Here is a 13,738-nt window from a genome sequence, read left to right as displayed (position 1 = left end):
TAATCCTGAAGAAAGAGAAAGAGATCAAAACTAAAAGTGAGTGACTTTATTTGTCCTCTGTCCTAAATTGCTCAATGCCTCCTCTTCCCGTTAGGTCCTCTGTGTTAATGGGTAATCAGTCATCAAATAAAGGAACTGACTGCATGTCAATAGAAACACTCTTGTTGCGGCTTCTGTTACTTAAAGGTAAAAAAGAAGTTGCTACAGAGACCAGCCATGCACCCCAGGTCTATACTATGGATCCTCCTCCTCGTGTTGGTCCATAGAGGTGAGCATTTCACTTTTAAGTGCATTTGATTGTGTCAGATGTGTGTGGACTGGTGCCACATGTGTGCGTGCAGAGCTGCATGTTTGTTACCCACAGTTTTACTGCGTGCGCTCTAGGGTCCCTGCAAAAGACCGACTACGACTATGTATATGAAACGTACGATGATGAAGAGCCCGTGAACTGCTCGGTCACAGAGAGCATCAAAGGTGGACATGTCACCTACTCCAAGGTAACAAAAGTAATATGTGCACCTGGGGGAGAGGTTTAAGTAAAATGCAAATGTACAGCATTTTAAATAGTGTAAATATTCAGTTTTAGTTCTCATAGTTTTAGTGCAGTTTTAACGTTGCTGACAACAGAAGAATTAGAATTTTCTGGTTATGATAAAAAAACAAAAAAAGAAAATAAAATCCAAGTGATGCAACAGGGACATGGCTTTACTGGAAAACCTCATGTTACCTAATCTATTTATTTAAACAACTGTTTGTTTCCTCACCAGGGAGGGCTGGTGGGCAGCGTGCTGACCTATCACTGCGGTCCAGAGAAATACCCGTCCCCAGTTAGCTACAGGACATGTGAAGAACATGGGGAGTGGTCGCCCATGAGACTAGCCAGTGGGAGGCTTGCATCTAGGGCCACATGCAAAGGTAATGTTGATGATGATGATGCCTTCGGTATCATACACACATGAAAGCGGTCCCATTCTGGTGTGCACATACATCTTCCTCTCACCCAGACGTGCTGTGTCCGGCTCAGCTGCAGCTGGATCATGGTGACTTCTGGCCCAGGGACCAGTGGTTTGCTGTTGGGGCGACACAGAGCTTCTCCTGCCAGGAAGGCTTCACCCTGTATGGCTCAGCTGAGAGAAACTGCACTCTCTCTGGGGAGTGGACGGGAGAAACTCCCATCTGTAACAACCATGGTGAGAAAAGAAGAAATTAAAAAGCAAATCTTTCTGTATGAATCATATAATTTTAAGGAACTCCACTTACGTTTGCACGGGTCTTCTTCCAGTTTATCACACTTGCTTATGCTGCAGTTTACACTGCAATGATAATATTATTTCATTGTGACGTGCAAATATTCTGATGTCTCAAAAAGACCATTTGCATAATTTCAACATGCTACATAGTTGCTTTTTTTATAATAAAACCTAATTCTTTAGTCACTGTAATAGTGAAAACATGAAAAGCCTTTTCAAAGATGCTGAAATTCCCAGAAATCACTATTTTATATTTTTTGCATCTGTTTGCAAATTCAGCTGATGACTGTGACGACCCGGGGATCCCACCCGGTGCCCTGAGGTCAGGAGGCCGGTTCTTCAGGGGTGAAAAGTTGACTTACCGGTGTCAGACCGGTCTGGATCTGCTCGGGTCGGCTGAAAGGTTCTGTCTGGAGCACCGGGAATGGAGCGGATCAAAACCACGTTGCCATGGTGCTTAAAATTTAGTTTTCTGTCTATAATTTCACAGGACATTAATTCTTTAATAACAAAAAAAGAAAAGAAAATTGAGCATCATGACAGCAAATTAACAATGTGTTGCTTTGTCACAGGTCCAAATACCTTTGACTCCCCCAGTGCTGTGGCTGCAGCCATGACGGGATCACTTGCAGGACTAATGGATGTACTGTCACCTGACGACAAAAAGAAAGGTGGTTACCATGAAATGTTAAGCACATGTTGATATAATTGGAATACACATAATCAGTAACAAAAAGCCAAAAAAAAAGAAAAATCCACTTTGTGTGTTTAAGAGGAAAGCATTTCCTTTGGCCGAACCTTCCGCGTGGCTGAAGTCAGCCGTATGCACATCTACATCTTACTGGACACATCAGGAAGCATCGAAAGGGAGGAGTTTGAGAAATCCAGGGATGCCACCATTGCTCTGATCAGAAAGGTCAGCATTGAAACAGCTCAGCGTGACGACCTGAGACCCAACAGTGAAATCCTTGATGCACTTATGATCCTAGTTTATGTGTCTTCCTCTTTCAGCGAGTAAGAAACCCACTCATGTTCTTCATTTTTTCTCCAGCTGGACAGTTACGATGTAAAGTTGAATTTCCACGTGTTGTCTTTTGCCACCGAGGCCAAAGACATCGTCGACATCATAGACGAAGAAAGTGGTAACATTGACGACGTCATCTGGAGCATCATGGATTTTAACTACACGAGTATGACTCTGCTTGTTCTGCCTTTATTGGAAAACCACGTCTTTTGATCTGAGTCAGTCTGCATAGCATCACAACTGTGATGCATTTATTTCCATAGTGATTTATTCCTCTTTGTTTGTTCACTTACAGGCCACGGGCGCAAGACAGGCACCAACATCCACGGTGCTCTAAAGCGCGTCGAAGAGAGGATGAGCATCTTTAAGCGCAACAACAATCAATTTAATGAGACCCAGAACATCATCATCATAGCAACAGATGGTGACAACACTCAGAGACACTGTTTTAATGCTGTATATATTACACTAAGTCTGAATATGTAAGATGATATAGTCTGAATAGAATGAAAGTCTAAATACATTGAGTGACGTTACAAAGGATTTGGGACCATCTTTATATATATATAAATGGTAAATGGCCTATATTTATATAGCGCTTTACTAGTCCCTAAGGACCCCAAAGCGCCGCTTTACACATCCAGTCATCCACCCATTCACACACAGGTGATGGCAAGCTACATTGTAGCCACAGCCACCCTGGGGCGCACTGACAGAGGCGAGGCTGCCGGACACTGGCGCCACCAGGCCCTCTGACCACCACCACCAGTAGGCAACGGGTGAAGTGTCTTGCCCAAGGACACAACGACTGAGACTGTCCAAGCCGGGGCTCGAACCGGCAATCTTCCGATTACAAGGCGAACTATATATATCACATTGTAACACAAAGTGTTTCTGGAAAAGCACTTTGTAATGCTGGTTTTAAAAGTGCTGTAAAAATATCATCAGAAAATAAAAGTCAACATTTATTCTGTCTTAATGTTTATCTACCCACAGGTTACTCCAACACAGGGAAATCGGCTAAGATTGTCCTCACAAAGATCCGGCATTTGCTGGGTTATAGTAACCCAGACCCAGACCATACAAATGAGAAAATGCTAGGTATTGTGATGGAAATAACATATTAAAAAGGCTGAGCTGGAGTTGGCGCACTTATCTGCATTTATGCTTCCATGTGCACTTTCAGACGTCTATGTGTTTGGCGTCAAGGAGAAGGTGAATAAAGAGGAGTTGAATTCTTTGGCCTCAAAAAAACGTGGTGAGACTCACGTGTTCATCCTCAAAGATTATGACAAACTGGGAGAAGTGTTCAACAGCATCATTAGTAAGTGGAAGTCAACCCTCCACTCTAACACAAAACAGCCAAATGAAACAACATTAGTGATTTATCTTTCACATTTCATGTTTGTTGAAAAAAACAAAAGTGAAAAACTGAAGTGGAAACATTCATTTGTTTAATCTATAAATCAGGTGACGAGAGTGTGACCATGTGTGGGGTGGCTCAGGAAGACATCTCCAAGGATGAGCAGGACGGCGGGAAGAGAGCTTACACCACCCCCTGGCACGTGACTCTGAAATCAGTAAGAACTTTATTTCAATAAGGAATTCTTTGTGTTCAATATTATCGAGTGGATTTTTACATACTGACATTTTCCTTCCCTGTAGCCTGAATGGGGAAAGGACAAGTCCTGCTTTGGATCCATTGTAAGCCAGAACTGGGTGCTGACGGCTGCTCATTGCTTTGCCAGAGAAAGCACGGGCAGTGTCCCACGGCAGCTGGACATAGAATATGGTCAGTGGTTATTGTGGAAAATTCTTAAATGTGTAGATCAGGACGTCAATATCATTTTACACTGTGGGCTACATACAGCCCATTTAGATCATAAGGTGGCCAGACCAGTGAAACTACATAATAAATGTGTGAAATTACATAAAAAGTCAGGATAGTTCGTTGCACAGACTATCCTGAAATTATAAAATATAAATATGTTACTATGGACTCAATAATAAAAATAAAAAAAACTGTTAGTGAATTACTTTGGTATAATCCCATTTTATAAACCTTATTTAGTGTTTAATCTTAATCTTAAGATTCTCATTAAATATGAATTCTGTTTACTTTTTCATTCTAATTTAATTTAAATCCTAATCAGGTGGTTTTTAACCCTAAAAAAAGTCTTAATCAGTAATATAGTGTTTTATCCTATTTTCTATTTGATCATATTTCTATCTAATTTAGTTCTAATTTACCTTTTTATCTTACTCAAGTTTAAAGCTGGGTGACAAATTATAATCTAATTTAATCGAATTTACTTTTTAATTCTAATATTCTTTTTAATCCTTTTTCATTTTAATTGCTGATAAAGTTTTAATTTTAATACGTTCTTTTAAATTGTAATTTAGTTTCAATATTCACGATCAATTAAAAAGAAATCCCAGTTAATTTTGTAATTTGCTTCTAAATCCTAAAAAAATGACATAAAAATGTCATCTTTTAATCCTGATTAAAACCCTCCAGTTGTGTGCAACCCCTTACTTTATTGTTCTGGGGGGGTTCTGGGGGGGTGTGGGGGTGGATTCCCATTCATTTCCTTTCGACCGGGAGCACCACAGATGCAACAAAATTGATAAAAACAGTCAAAATTGAACGAAAGAGGTGCTCATCACTTTTATATGTTCAAGTGCATAGTGTGGAGGATGTCATAAGGCCTTGAAGCAATCAGATGTAAAACACAATATTTTTGAGTTTTTTAATTTGTAAATCAGTCAGATTTGCCCCGAACACAACAGGAGTATTTAATCCTAGTTTAGCTTTTAATGAATAAACTGCAGGTGCTAATCATTGTGTTATAGGCTGTGGTTGTTTGTCCTCAGGTCTCCCACCCTCCCAGTCAAATGTCAAATTTAAGAGAGTGATCATGCACCCCAGCTACAGCACCAGCGCACTCAAACACAGAAACGTCTCAGAGTTTTATGACTATGATATAGCTCTGGTGGAGACAAACAGGAGCATCCCACTGTCATGGATGGCCAGGTAAGACGAGTTATACATTGTGTGCGTTTCTAATCCTCTTGTCATGCTTATTGTCTGTGTGCCGTACAACAGACCCATCTGCCTGCCATGCACCGTACCAGGCTCCCGAGCCATGAAGAAAGTCAACTCTACCTGTGCAGACCACAGTACGTGACCTTTACCTTCTCCACAACGTGATTTGTGATGAGTCTGTTATAGTGTGACACAAAACTGAGGATAAATCGTTGAATAAATGATAATTTATTCTGAATAAAATTAATGTTCCAGGAGTGGAGTTACTAACGCTCGAGCAGACTCCTGCTTTTTTCAATCATAAGATCTCAGGAAGCAACGAACGCAAAGAAACACATATTCATACAGGGCGTCAGGTGAGCGCTGCTTTCATCTTATCATCAGTACTGTGTTAACAGGGATTTGTTACAGTGCATCATTTGTCTGCAGAGGCTTGGCTGTGTGGAGAAGGCAAGGAAGCTTGTGGAGCACACGGATGTGACTTTGGATGAGTTTGTACCTGACAGATTCCTCTGCTCTGGGGGAACTGCAGGATATCAGGATGCTATCACCTGCCAAGGTCTGATCTCTTCTGCATAGTAATCCTAACAGTTTGACCAACATCGGAATCACCTAACAGCTCAATGCGTTTCTTTCTAGGCGATTCTGGTGGGTCCCTGTTTCTGCAGAAAAAGAAGCGCTACTTTCAGGTCAGTTTGCCGATATTTATAAGAGCCTAACTTTGCTGGGGAATCAGGATCAAAGCGACAGTTTCCTTCTCTAATCACCAGGTAGGTGTGGTGTCTTGGGGCATCGTAGATGTGTGTAAAATAATAGGATACACGAGGAGGCCTCCTCCAGATGCTCGAGACTTTCACATTGACCTCTTCAAGATAATGCCGTGGTTGAAGCAGCATCTGGGGAAGGAGATCCAGTTCCTGCCTGAGATAAACTGAGCGGGTCCAGGATTAGACTGCAGATTTCAACAGAGCAAACACAGAGGAGGTGAACTCTCTCCAAACTTAAATACTTACAACCAATCAAATAGATTTTCTAAAGCTTTATTGACATATTCAAGCTGTGCAGTAAAATTACACAACGTACATACTACGTGACGCATCAAACTACTGTTATGTTTATTCATATAGATGTTCAACTGGCCTTTGTTAAAACACCATTTTAATAACGTCTCTGACTTTGGAGTTGGACTTTGTGGCTAGAGATCTTACTGAATGCAGCTTGAAAACACTGGGCTGAAATAAATGTGGACGTCTGCTGATGTTACTGGGTACCATTTGTGTTTTTTCTTTGTCAGTAAAGTAAAAGGTGTCCAGTCAGCCCTCAGAAAACTGTCTGAACAGAGTTTCTGATTGCTTGTCTTTGAAGCTTGGAACAAAATGGATTTGGAGGATCTCGGAGAATCCCTCGGAGAGAGCAGGAGCCTGGAAATGTTTCCTGTTCAGGGAGAGACGGAGAATCTTTTAGAATAAAGAATTAACCCGGTACTGAAAATGGTAGACATGGGCCTTTTGCTACAACAAACAAATATGTCTTAAACTTAAAGAATGAGGGAGGGAGGGCTGTCCTTCCTGACCAGTGTTACTTACTTATAGCTGTGGAAAACCATGTCATTGACCTTGGCGTGTTTGCTGTCTGACGGAGCCATCTCACGGAACTGCCGACAATAATGATGCTTTTTAAAAAAACACAACACAAAAACCCACGAGTGTATAATGGGGCAGTGTGGACGAGTGAGTCATACCCTGTTGTTGTGTTTGGCCTGCTCCAGAGTGGCAGAGAAGTGAAAGCAGCGACAAGGAACACCTGCTGCTTTGGCCACATCCACATAGCTACAAAATACACACAAATACACACAAAGGAACAAAAATAAAATGATGAAACACAACAATAACAATCACTTTGAGAGCATTTTTCTGTAAGGGTAAAATTAGTGCTTGTCATGGCTCTTCTCTCTCTTTACTTATCAAACTTGAAATACAGCACCAGAGTCAAACAGTCTGTCACATAATTCAATGTGACAGACTTTGGTGAGCTGATTCCAGAAACACCAAGCAGATAAGTGACTCTATTAGACTTCAGTGTAAACAAGGTGAATATCTCCACCCTGATTGCAAATATCTGATATATACTTTGAATGTGATGGTAGATACTGGATACGTGTTCATCTTTGAATGACTCCCCAGCCCAGTGAGTGTTCAGGTCAGGTGGGTTTGAAGATATGGGGGTACTATGACAAGTCAGGACACACACCCACACATGCACTCAGACTGAGGTGCTTTACCGTTTGCGAGACTCTGGGTCTGGATTTGTGTTGTCTACGGTGACGCTGCGGCCCTCCTTCAGAGCACGCTCACATGCCGACACGCAGTTTTGCCACGAACCGAGTGTGTCCTGACCCGGAAACAAATGGAGAGGTGTCAATGTGTGTGAATAAATGCTTTGAGTGCTCAGGGAGAGTAAAAAAAGCACCAGATAAGAACCAGTCCATATATGCCATATAGATAATTTTCACTATAGTTAAAATAGTTCGGTGCAAAGACAAAATTAAAGTGGATAAGCACATATTGCCGCAAGCGCCACTCACCCTGTTGACATAAACGTAGCCCTTTGGAATAACGTGGGTGTGGAAGAAGGTGGATTTACCCGCTGCAGATCAAAGGAAGACAGAATGAGATCAGAAGGGTGTTTGTCAAAGGTGAGAACAGAACGATGACTCTGTGGTTTTCTTACATGCTGGGAATCCCACGGCAACAATGACTTCGGTGTCACCGGAGGTGAGGGAGGCAGACGGTGGGTCGTACAGCCTGGCAGCAGAGTCGAGCTTAGTCTAGCGATTTAAATAAAGACAAGCGTCAACGAAACACTGAAGCAGAAGACATATATAGTGTAATATGTACAGTCTATATTGTACCCACAGGGTTAAGTTCAGGCAGGTTGTAGGGGGCGCGCTTCCAACCCAAAAAGTACTCCTCTGGGGTGTAGAACTGCAATCCGATGTTCAGAGCAAACTATGACATAAGAAATATACATCCTCCGTTAACATAAAGAGACAACAGGTAATACTTGACATGCCACAAAAGATCAAGAGTGTAAATAGGGTTTCCTCTAAGCTGCTAACATAGCTCTTACCAAGCGATCACTGCAGGAGAAGTCCTTTTTCTTCTTCCCTGGAGCCCAGTTTTCTGGTCTTCCTGCGGCATCTGAGCACAGATGTAAGTCACACGCTGTGTGTGCATGTTTGTGCAGCTTGCATGTGATTGAGTTAATGCGTAGGTTAATTTAGGAAGGAGACGGGGGAGGGACTGAAGTTAGTTTAGTCTCCAAACTGCAGAACTTAGTAGGTAACGCGCAATTTAACAATGGTTAAATGTTCAAAAATAGCCCGACATTTTCTTCTGTTTATGATAAAAACAAGTTTGTGCTCTGTGACAACAGCTGGAATAAATGGACAAAAAAATAAGCAAACAGGAGAAAAAAATAAAACATTAAATGTACTCGCACTTATATAACACTGTTCTAGTCTTCCTGACACTAAATGTGCCATACAAGTCCCACTTTAGATTTGTTTAGCACTTAATTCTATGCATTTCAAGCCTCTCTCTCTCTCACACACACACTCCTACTTGTTACTCAGTATTATTTCAGATTTCAGCATTTATACTCTTCACTGCTGGGCTCTAGATAACAGCCAGTCCTGCATTACGTATGGGCAGCTCACTGTGAAAAGAAGCTGGGATCACTCACCTCCAACATAAAAACTCTGCGTCATGTCAACAGTCACGTCATCATTGGCCTGAGCGGGAAACATACATGCAAAAACATTCAAACTAAATAATAATATATTTTTTAATAAGGACTTGCTGAAACACAAGTATATGTTACACTCACATAAACACATTAAAATACATACACTCATTACACCATTGGATCGTTTTTAATGGTCCTGTTCATTAAAACTGTGTTTGTGGATCACATGACTTTTTAAAATGATTTCATAATCAAATCAAAGGATTTTTCATTTACTTTTTGTTGTCTTACTCTTCTTTGTTTGAAATGAGAAAAGATGAGTGCGGCTTCTATGACTCATCACATCTGTTAACTGCTTCTTTGTGCAGGCTGTGTCTGTGTAAATAACAGATGAGGTGTGGCTCTTAAGTGGGCGTGTGTGCCTTTTTCATGGATGTTACCTGGCATTTACCTTCTCACATAGGTGATTCCACATTCCCATGACTGGTTTCCTGTAAATACCAGGACCTGTTGCTACAAACACCTGAAACACAGACAGTAAGATCACCTATAAATAGTACTATAAACAATGGGAACCAGCTCATGCAACATGACCAACCTGCACAGGCAGCTTCAGAGTGGCAAGGATGTCCTCCACTTTGGACTTGAACACTTCTGGTCTCAGTTTGCCTTTAGCAATCCCCAACTGGTTGGTGAAGAAGACCACCTGCAGGACAAGAGACAAACCCAGTGACAAATGCTGCCAGAGCAAATCAAATTTAACCTTGCAAAAGTACACTTTAGCATTAGCATCACATTAGCTTCTCCTCACCTTGTAACCTTTCTTGAGCAGGCTGGCTAGCTTGGGCTGAATCTCTGGGTACAAAATTCTGGTAATTGAACACAAACAAACCGTGAAAGTCTGACAAACAATCTGGAAATGAAACTACGAAAAAAAAAGAAAACACAGACACTTATTTGTAACTCTTAATAAAATCAAATAAAATGGAATGAGAAAGATGAACAGGAAAAGCTGAGGAGTGCAGACGTACTTCCAGTCGTCTGGTGCTGTGGGAAAGACTTTGCCAGACTTGGTGGTGATGATGCAGCCATCAATGTCAAACCCAGCGATCTGGAGTTAGAAGAGGCAAATTAGCCATATCTTTCACAAAACCTTGTGCATAACACATAAACCTGAATTTTAACATCTTTTTCATCTCCGAGTCAAGCTCATCTGCTCATGCAACTCTGGTGTGTAAGCCCACGACTGCACGCATCATGAGCTCTGCAGTTCAAACAAACCTTAAACTCGTTCAGGCAGCAAGCACCGACTCCTCTGACAAACTGACCCAAATTTCACATGAAGGATCATCGCTGGTGATGGCAGCCGGGCCTTTCACACAGCGAGACCAGGAGCATGCTCAGTGCCCCGTTCCCCTCCTCCCTGCACCCAGACCTCAATACCAAAATCTCTGCCCACTGCTCACCCCACACAGCATATTTGAATCCATGTGACACACTGGAGGTGATCCAGCAGTCACTGGACAGACACAAATCAAAGGGGACAGGATGGGAATTCCACTGAGAAATGTAAAAAAAAGAAGCAGCTGTGATGGAAGACCTCCAGAGGAGCCTGAGAAGATGATCTTGAAGGGGTAAACGGTCGTGATTTTAATCAGGTAAGGCTTTTTTATTTTGATGGGTGCATTTTTTGACCTTTTGGATCCCAGTTCACACAATAACAAAAAGAGTTGCTGATTAATTTTCTGAGAAGAGCTGAACATGATATGCTGCAGAGTTTTTTAGGTCTTTCGCTCATTTGAACGTTATATAAAACACTGCCTGCTGTAGATAAAGACTCCATATCTGCTGATCATCTGAATGAATCACTCCCCACCTTGTCACTCCCTTTGACACCAGCGGCTGTGTAAACCATTAAGCTGCCAAACTGCTGCCAGCTGCTCTTTAGACTTGGTTTTGAAGACGATGACGGCTGATTGCTGCTGCTCTCCTCTGTCAGGGACTTTTTGGCAAATTCCTGAAGGTACTTGAGCCGTTCGCCAGCCAGTCTCTCCTCCTCATCCTCCTCCTCTTTCATCTGCCAATCAGAAGCTTCCTCCTCTATTCTTTGGCGCTTCACCTCAGGTTGCTCTTTCTTTGGGCTCAGTTGCCTTTTAGATGACTAAATAACAAGGAACAAAACAGCAATTTCTCTCATTCTGGCTTCTCTTTATACATATGCTTGTAGACAGCTAGATCCATGAATCAATACATCACAGAGGTTTACCTTCATGGGAGAGCTGGGGAAGAAATCCTTTATGTTGCGTTTGGGTGTGGGACTGGACTGTGCCTCTTTTTCTTTTGAACTCGTCCCTCCTTTTGTCTTATCTGCTGCTTTCAGCCCTCTCTGTGCCGTGCTGGAGGTGATTCCATTGGAGCTCAGAGAGTAGTTCAGTGTGAATGGGTGGCTCTGGTTAACTAGGTAGAGAGTACCTCCATGGCTGAGTTTACCAGACTGACCCCGGCCCAGCTTCTCACCATCCAGAGAACTGGGGTTGGGACCCAGCTGTGGAGAAATGGACATTGGACTGTAGCAGTTACAGTTAGCACATGAGCTGTGAGGTAACAAGAGTGGACAAAGAGGACAATGTGCTGACATCAGCTTTGAACATAATGACACGCCGGTTGCTGTGGATCAGGTGTAATTGCTTGGGGTTAAATATTAATTCGCGGTGATGTTGAAGGGAGTGTGCTCTAGTTTAATAGGCAGGGTCATTATTCTACTGTGGAGGCACCCAGTGTTTGTTCTTCATACCTGTGTAACAACAACATCCTGGTCTGCAAAGCAAGCCACCACCTTCACTGTAATAAATAAAAAGACACACACACATTTCGTATGTATACACATCTAGAGCTGGGACCAAAAAAACTAAAAGAAGACAAAACAACAACTTTCTAACTCATTTTAATGCAGATTTTCCATTTAAATGCAGTTTTTATTTTGCAATATGAAAACTAAATGCATAAAAAAAATGCCTCGGCTAATTTTGAAAATTACCATGTGCCATTACATACAGTACTGTGCAAAAAAGGTCTTGAGCCACCCATGTTGTCTTTATACTTTAACAGACTTGTTTGTTTTTTTTAAAATAAGTCTTGAGTAATAGTCCTCCTGGATTTCTCAAGGTCTTCAAAGTTTTCTTTGGACATTAGCTGCTTTTTCACTCATTTTCAACCCACTCCTTGTACCTGACCGTTTTCAGAGAGATGTTTTTTTAAATTTTGTTTTGTTTTATTTTTTTATTTTTTTTTAGGCCACTTAACACTGGACTAGTCAAGGAAGGAAGTAGTGTTGTGTCTTTAAATAAAAGCTAAAGAACCAATTCCAAACTGTGTTGCAAGAACACAGTCATTTGTTGCCATTTCTTTAATTGAACCTATGAGAAATATCAAAGATAACTCAGTCTACCAGGCAAAAAACTGTATGTATGCACCAATATGGTGATTCCCAAAAAACTATTGTAGGGCACATCTGGCCCCACTAAAACATTTATATACATACCTACTGATTTTCAAAGAGAAAAAAAGTACCAGCCTGGTTCTTTTTCTTGCTCTATTTGACTCCCCGTGGATGCAATTTTAAGCTCCTCACTTATTAAGTACATATATATGTATGTAAAACTGTAACCAAAGTTCAGTCATCATGAGTTTAAATCCCTGTTAGTGACTTGTAGAGTGAATGCAAGACACTCAAAACACAAAACTCAGTCAGCCCCACTGATTTACTTTCTCACATAAATACATGAATGAATTAAAGCTTACAGCCACATTAGCAGTATTTTCTTGCGTTGTACACTGTAAAGTAATTTACAGCTTTAGGGTGGTTTGTTATAAAGTTAAGCTTCAGCAGAGCACGAGCACTAACAGCTTCGCAGATTTAAATCTAGAGTCTCGCGATAAATGTGACACATAAGCGGGACGCCTCACCCTGATGTCTGGAGCACTTCTTATCTGTGACACCAGTGTCCGGATCCCGGCCCAGAATCACAGCCCGTCCATCTTCCAGGGAGATCCGAGCTCCAGAGGCGCCAACCAGCGTGCAGGACATTCGAACAAGCGGCCACAGAGAGGCTGTTTGCCCCTTAATATGTTGTGTTTAAGAGTCTTTTTTTAAGTCAAGCCAAAGTACAGGACATTAAACGGCCTCACGCAGTAGTGTTTAGCATCATTACAACTTCAACTACCTCAATTTCTTTTCGTCTTCTAAAGAAAAACTTGAAGAATGTGTGAACTACAAACTACAGGGGTCTGATTTTGCAGCGTTGTCCCCGCGGTCCGACGCAAAAATAATTACGTTTAGCAACGTCGTCCCCGCGTGAGGTTCCGCTCAAAGTGTAGGTTACATGAGCAAAGTCGCGGTCAAGCTAACAGGAGCTGAAATTATTTGGTTTCTTTTCTTTTTTGGAGGGGAAAGTCAGCGTTGAAATAACTTTTAAAGTTTTTAAAAAAAAAAATATATATATATATATACATATAATGCGTAATGTAATAATGATAATGTACAATCATTGTGGACTGCGCAATCACATGGTAAAAAAACAAAACAAACCCTACAGGATAAAGAAAACTATTCTGTTGGGTTTCCGAGTCATTCGGCACTGGTACCGTGTTATCAGAAAGAAAAGCGCAACA

The 13,738-nt window shown here is 41.5% G+C and overlaps 2 protein-coding genes across 2 annotated transcripts; one reads left to right on the top strand and one right to left on the bottom strand.

The window, feature by feature from the left end:
• The first annotated feature begins 126 nt into the window (after positions 1–126).
• On the top strand, positions 127–6,617 carry LOC146618391 (complement C2). Its single transcript, XM_085370266.1, has 19 exons — positions 127–268; positions 385–497; positions 768–915; positions 1,005–1,190; positions 1,530–1,703; positions 1,823–1,921; positions 2,024–2,166; positions 2,302–2,440; positions 2,570–2,698; positions 3,271–3,375; positions 3,461–3,598; positions 3,745–3,854; positions 3,940–4,066; positions 5,149–5,308; positions 5,381–5,454; positions 5,576–5,676; positions 5,750–5,879; positions 5,960–6,009; positions 6,091–6,617. Exons 1-19 carry the CDS (start codon positions 217–219, stop codon positions 6,253–6,255), a joined length of 2,343 nt encoding a protein of 780 aa, XP_085226392.1. The 5' UTR covers positions 127–216; the 3' UTR covers positions 6,256–6,617.
• Positions 6,331–13,421, bottom strand: pnkp (polynucleotide kinase 3'-phosphatase). The gene is made up of 17 exons (XM_085370267.1): positions 13,034–13,421; positions 11,862–11,908; positions 11,334–11,612; positions 10,944–11,228; positions 10,099–10,178; positions 9,879–9,936; positions 9,666–9,773; positions 9,519–9,590; positions 9,065–9,113; positions 8,450–8,520; positions 8,236–8,328; positions 8,051–8,147; positions 7,905–7,966; positions 7,602–7,711; positions 7,062–7,149; positions 6,907–6,974; positions 6,331–6,754 (listed from the first exon to the last, which is right to left on the bottom strand). The coding sequence occupies exons 1-17, from the start codon at positions 13,152–13,154 to the stop codon at positions 6,634–6,636; spliced, it is 1,809 nt and encodes a 602-aa protein (XP_085226393.1). The 5' UTR covers positions 13,155–13,421; the 3' UTR covers positions 6,331–6,633.
• Between the last annotated feature and the right edge of the window lie 317 nt (positions 13,422–13,738).

This window comes from Diplotaxodon limnothrissa, linkage group LG14 (assembly GCF_057381915.1).
Source record: "Diplotaxodon limnothrissa isolate DT_005_m linkage group LG14, D_limnothrissa_male_GT1.1, whole genome shotgun sequence".
Classification (NCBI taxonomy): domain Eukaryota; kingdom Metazoa; phylum Chordata; class Actinopteri; order Cichliformes; family Cichlidae; genus Diplotaxodon; species Diplotaxodon limnothrissa.
This window is presented reverse-complemented; position numbering and strand designations above follow the sequence as displayed.

What these genes read in the sequence shown, in the direction of transcription:
- LOC146618391 (XM_085370266.1), top strand. Translation starts at nt 217, where the DNA reads ATGCACCCCAGGTCTATACTATGGATCCTCCTCCTCGTGTTGGTCCAT. An exon ending in GACATGTCACCTACTCCAAG is followed by an intron (nt 498 to 767) that starts GTAACAAAAGTA and finishes TTTCCTCACCAG; the next exon opens with GGAGGGCTGGTGGGCAGCGT. An exon ending in CCATTGCTCTGATCAGAAAG is followed by an intron (nt 2,167 to 2,301) that starts GTCAGCATTGAA and finishes TTTTTTCTCCAG; the next exon opens with CTGGACAGTTACGATGTAAA.
- pnkp (XM_085370267.1), bottom strand. Translation starts at nt 13,154, where the DNA reads ATGTCCTGCACGCTGGTTGGCGCCTCTGGAGCTCGGATCTCCCTGGAA. An exon ending in GTGTCAAAGGGAGTGACAAG is followed by an intron (nt 10,179 to 10,943) that starts GTGGGGAGTGAT and finishes TTCTAACTCCAG; the next exon opens with ATCGCTGGGTTTGACATTGA. An exon ending in TCTCCTGCAGTGATCGCTTG is followed by an intron (nt 8,329 to 8,449) that starts GTAAGAGCTATG and finishes CTTATGTCATAG; the next exon opens with TTTGCTCTGAACATCGGATT.